Source organism: Saprolegnia parasitica, assembly GCF_000151545.1.
Source record: "Saprolegnia parasitica CBS 223.65 unplaced genomic scaffold supercont2.27, whole genome shotgun sequence".
NCBI classification, from domain to species: domain Eukaryota; phylum Oomycota; class Saprolegniomycetes; order Saprolegniales; family Saprolegniaceae; genus Saprolegnia; species Saprolegnia parasitica.
In genome coordinates, this window is record NW_012156421.1 from 289,336 (window position 1) to 292,798 (window position 3,463).

Consider the following 3,463-nt stretch of genomic DNA (forward strand, 5'->3'; position numbering starts at 1 on the left):
CAGCGTGCAGATGCATCGATCTCGATCCCGCGAACGCCGACGCTCGCGCTCGCGCTCGCCTACCCGCGGCCCTCCGCGCTCACCACGAAACAACGGCGGCCGCGGCTACGGCGGCGACCGAGGCCACAATGATCGCGGCGGGGGCTACGGCGGTGACCGTGGCGGTGGCGACCGCGATGGTGGCTACGGCGGCGGCCGTGGTGGTGGCTACAACGGTGGACGCGACGGTGGTGGTCGTGGTGGTGGATACAACGGTGGACGCGACGGTGGCGGTCGAGGCGGACGTGGTGCATTCCAAGGTGGTCGTGGCGGTCGCGGTGGCGGCGGCAACTTTTCCATTCCGTCCGGCCCGCCGCCCGAGCCCGTCAAGTCGGAGCTCCTCCCGCCGCAAGTCACGTCGCTCTACCCGTGCCGCCCGTCGTTTGGTACTGCGGGCAAGCGCATTGTCGTGTGGGTCAACCACTTTCAAGTCGACTTGAAGCCGCAAGGCGACGTCTTCCACTACGACATTGGCATCGCGCCGGAAGGCAAGGCGCCCCAGAACGAGCCACCGCCGAAGGACCTCTGCCTCAAGGTTCTCGCCGTGCTCATCGACGTGATGAAGGCCGAGTTTCCGCAGCATGTGGTGGTGACCGACGGCCGGCGCAACTTGTACACACCGTCGCAATTGCCGTTCGAGATGCACCTCTTCAAGTGCGTGCTCACCAACGACGCGCGGCCCAAGGTATTTGACGTGTACGTCAAGGAGGCCGACCCGTGCAACGTGCGCATGGAGCAAGTGTGGGACTTCTTCTCGGGCCAACTCAACTACACGCCGTGCGAGGCCATCCAAGCTCTCGACATTGCGCTGCGCCACTCGGCCACCCTGCGCTTTACGGCGGTCGGACGCAACTTTTTCTCGCCCGACAAGTCGGCGCGTCTCGGCGAAGGCGCCGAAGTGTGGTTTGGGTACCACCAGTCGCTGCGCCCGACGCAGACGAGACTCACGCTCAACATTGACATGGCGGCGTCGGCGTTCCTCGAGGCGGTTCCCGCGCTCGACTACATGAGCGAGGCGTGTGGGCTTCGTGGCGTCCCGAGCGAGCTCAGTCCGCAGCAGCACCACGCGGTCGCCAAGGCCTTCAAGGGCGTCCAGGTGCGCGTGCTGCACCGCCCCAACGTGAAACGTGCGTTCAAGATTGTGGCCATCTCGAAGGAGTCGGCGGCGCGGCGCTTCTTCAAGGACGCCGAGGGCAAGGACGTGTCGATCGCCGAGTACTTTGCCAAGACGTACAAGCCGCTGCAGTTTCCGCACCTGCCGTGCTTCCAGGTCGGCTCCAAGTCGAGCTCCAACTTTTTGCCGATTGAAGTGTGCCACATCGCCGAGAACCAGCGCATGCCCCGCAAAATCTCGGACACGCAGGTCGCGTCGATGATCCGGTACACGTGCACCAAGCCCGAGGAGCGCCGGCGCAAAATTGAGGAAAAGGTCGCGGAAGCCCACTTTGAAGCCGACACGTGTCTGGCCGCGTTTGGTGCGACCTTGAACCCGAAGATGCTCGCGATCGAAGCCCGCATATTGCCCGACCCGAAGCTGCGCTACGCCCGCGACGCGATCGAAGTGCCGGCCGCCGGCGCCTGGAACATGCGCAACAAGGGTTTTTTCGAAGGCATGGCGATCGAGTCGTTTGCCGTCCTCTCGCTCTGCACGGAGCGCGACTCGCGAGCGATCGAAGACTTTTTCCGCGCCCTCGGTACCCAACTCGGCGCGATCAACATGCGCGGGCCGTCCAAGCCACCGCCGATCCTCACGCGCCGCGGCGAGTCCATCGAGAGCCTCTTTGGCCGCGCGATCGACGCGGCGACACAGGTCTACGGCCTCCGGCCCCAAGTCGTCTTTAGCGTGCACCCGACCACGTGCGTCATGAACTATGGCGACCTCAAGCGCGCGTCGGACGTGACGTTTGGCATTCCGTCGCAGTGCCTCCTTCTGAAGAATGCTGCCAAGAAGCAGGCGCAGTACATTGCCAACCTCTTGATGAAGGTCAACGTCAAGCTCGGCGGGCGCAACGCCGTGTGCTCGGACCCGCTCCCAAAAGTGGCCGAAGTGCCCACGATCATCTTGGGCTGCGACGTGAGCCACCCGGGGCCGGGCGACAAGAGCCGCCCGTCGATCGCGTCGGTCGTCGCGACCATGGACGCGTACGCGTGCTACCACGCGGCGACCGTGCGCAAGCAAGGCCACCGCGTCGACATCATTGAGGACCTCGAAGGCATGGTCAACGAGCTCCTCCGGCAGTTTTATGCCGAGACGCGCCTCAAGCCCCTGCGCATCCTCGTCTACCGCGACGGCGTCAGCGAAGGGCAGTTCCAGCACGTCTTGCAGCACGAGATCGCTGCCATTCGCCGCGCGACGGCCGCGCTCGAGGAAGGCTACTGCCCGCAGGTGACGTTTGTGGTCGTCCAGAAGCGCCACCACACGCGGTTCTTCCCGACGTCGGCCGCGGACGCGGACCGCAGCGGCAACGTCAAGGCCGGCACGGTCGTCGACACGGGCGTGTGCCACCCGACCGAGTACGATTTCTATCTCATGAGCCACGCAGGGCTCCAAGGCACGAGCCGCCCGGCCCACTACCACGTGCTTTTGGACGAGATTCAGTTTTCGCCCGACGAGCTCCAGAACCTCACGTACCAGCTGTGCTACACGTTTGCGCGCTGCACGCGGTCCGTCTCGGTGGTTCCCGCCGTCTACTACGCCAAGCTCGTCGGCGACCGCACGCGCCTCTTTCTGCAAGAAAGCAGCGACGGCGGCTCGACCGTCGACGGCACCTTTGTCGAGTCGACCGGCCGCCTCATGGACGTCCACCGCAACCTCGGCCGCCTCATGTACTACGTCTAGCTGCATCCCCTCCATATATTATATATTGTCGATTGAGTTTTTACTTGAATACCGCGTGAACGGCCCGGTGACGCTGGTAGGGTCGTGACGTGGCATGGCTGTGTGGCGACAGTACTTTTTAGGGGAATTCGAGCGAGTCCAGTGGGATAGCCAATCACATCGCACGCTTTCCCGAAAGATCGCCAGATTCGTGCGTTGGTTGCGAATGCATTCAATAAACCTGGCATTTGCATACAAAACGCAAGACAAGATTAAAATTCAGAATTACAGGATTCTCAATTCTCGATTCTCAATTCCAGTTTTGGTGATTCGCATATCATTTCGCAACGAGCCCGCCTCTCGACATGCTCTGCCTCCTCGTCGTGTCCCTCGTCTCCGCCGCTATCGGCGCCGCCGACGTCTACCTGGCCCTGCGCGCGCAGCAAGCCGCCACTGCCAGCGCACCCGTCGAGGCAGCGCCGACGGCCGACGTCGCCACAACGAACCTCGACGACGGCGCCACGACGCAGCTTGTGCACAAGTCGGCGCCCATTGACATCCCGTCGCCCACATCGACGCTGGACATGACGGGGCAACTACGACCTC

The 3,463-nt window shown here is 63.5% G+C and overlaps 1 protein-coding gene across 1 annotated transcript; it reads left to right on the forward strand.

Moving 5' to 3' along the window:
• Positions 1 to 10: 10 nt before the first annotated feature.
• Positions 11 to 2,915, forward strand: SPRG_07370 (hypothetical protein; the record flags this gene model as incomplete). The annotated part of the gene is made up of 1 exon (XM_012346156.1): positions 11 to 2,915. One exon carries the CDS (start codon positions 11 to 13, stop codon positions 2,876 to 2,878), a length of 2,868 nt encoding a protein of 955 aa, XP_012201546.1. The 3' UTR covers positions 2,879 to 2,915.
• Between the last annotated feature and the right edge of the window lie 548 nt (positions 2,916 to 3,463).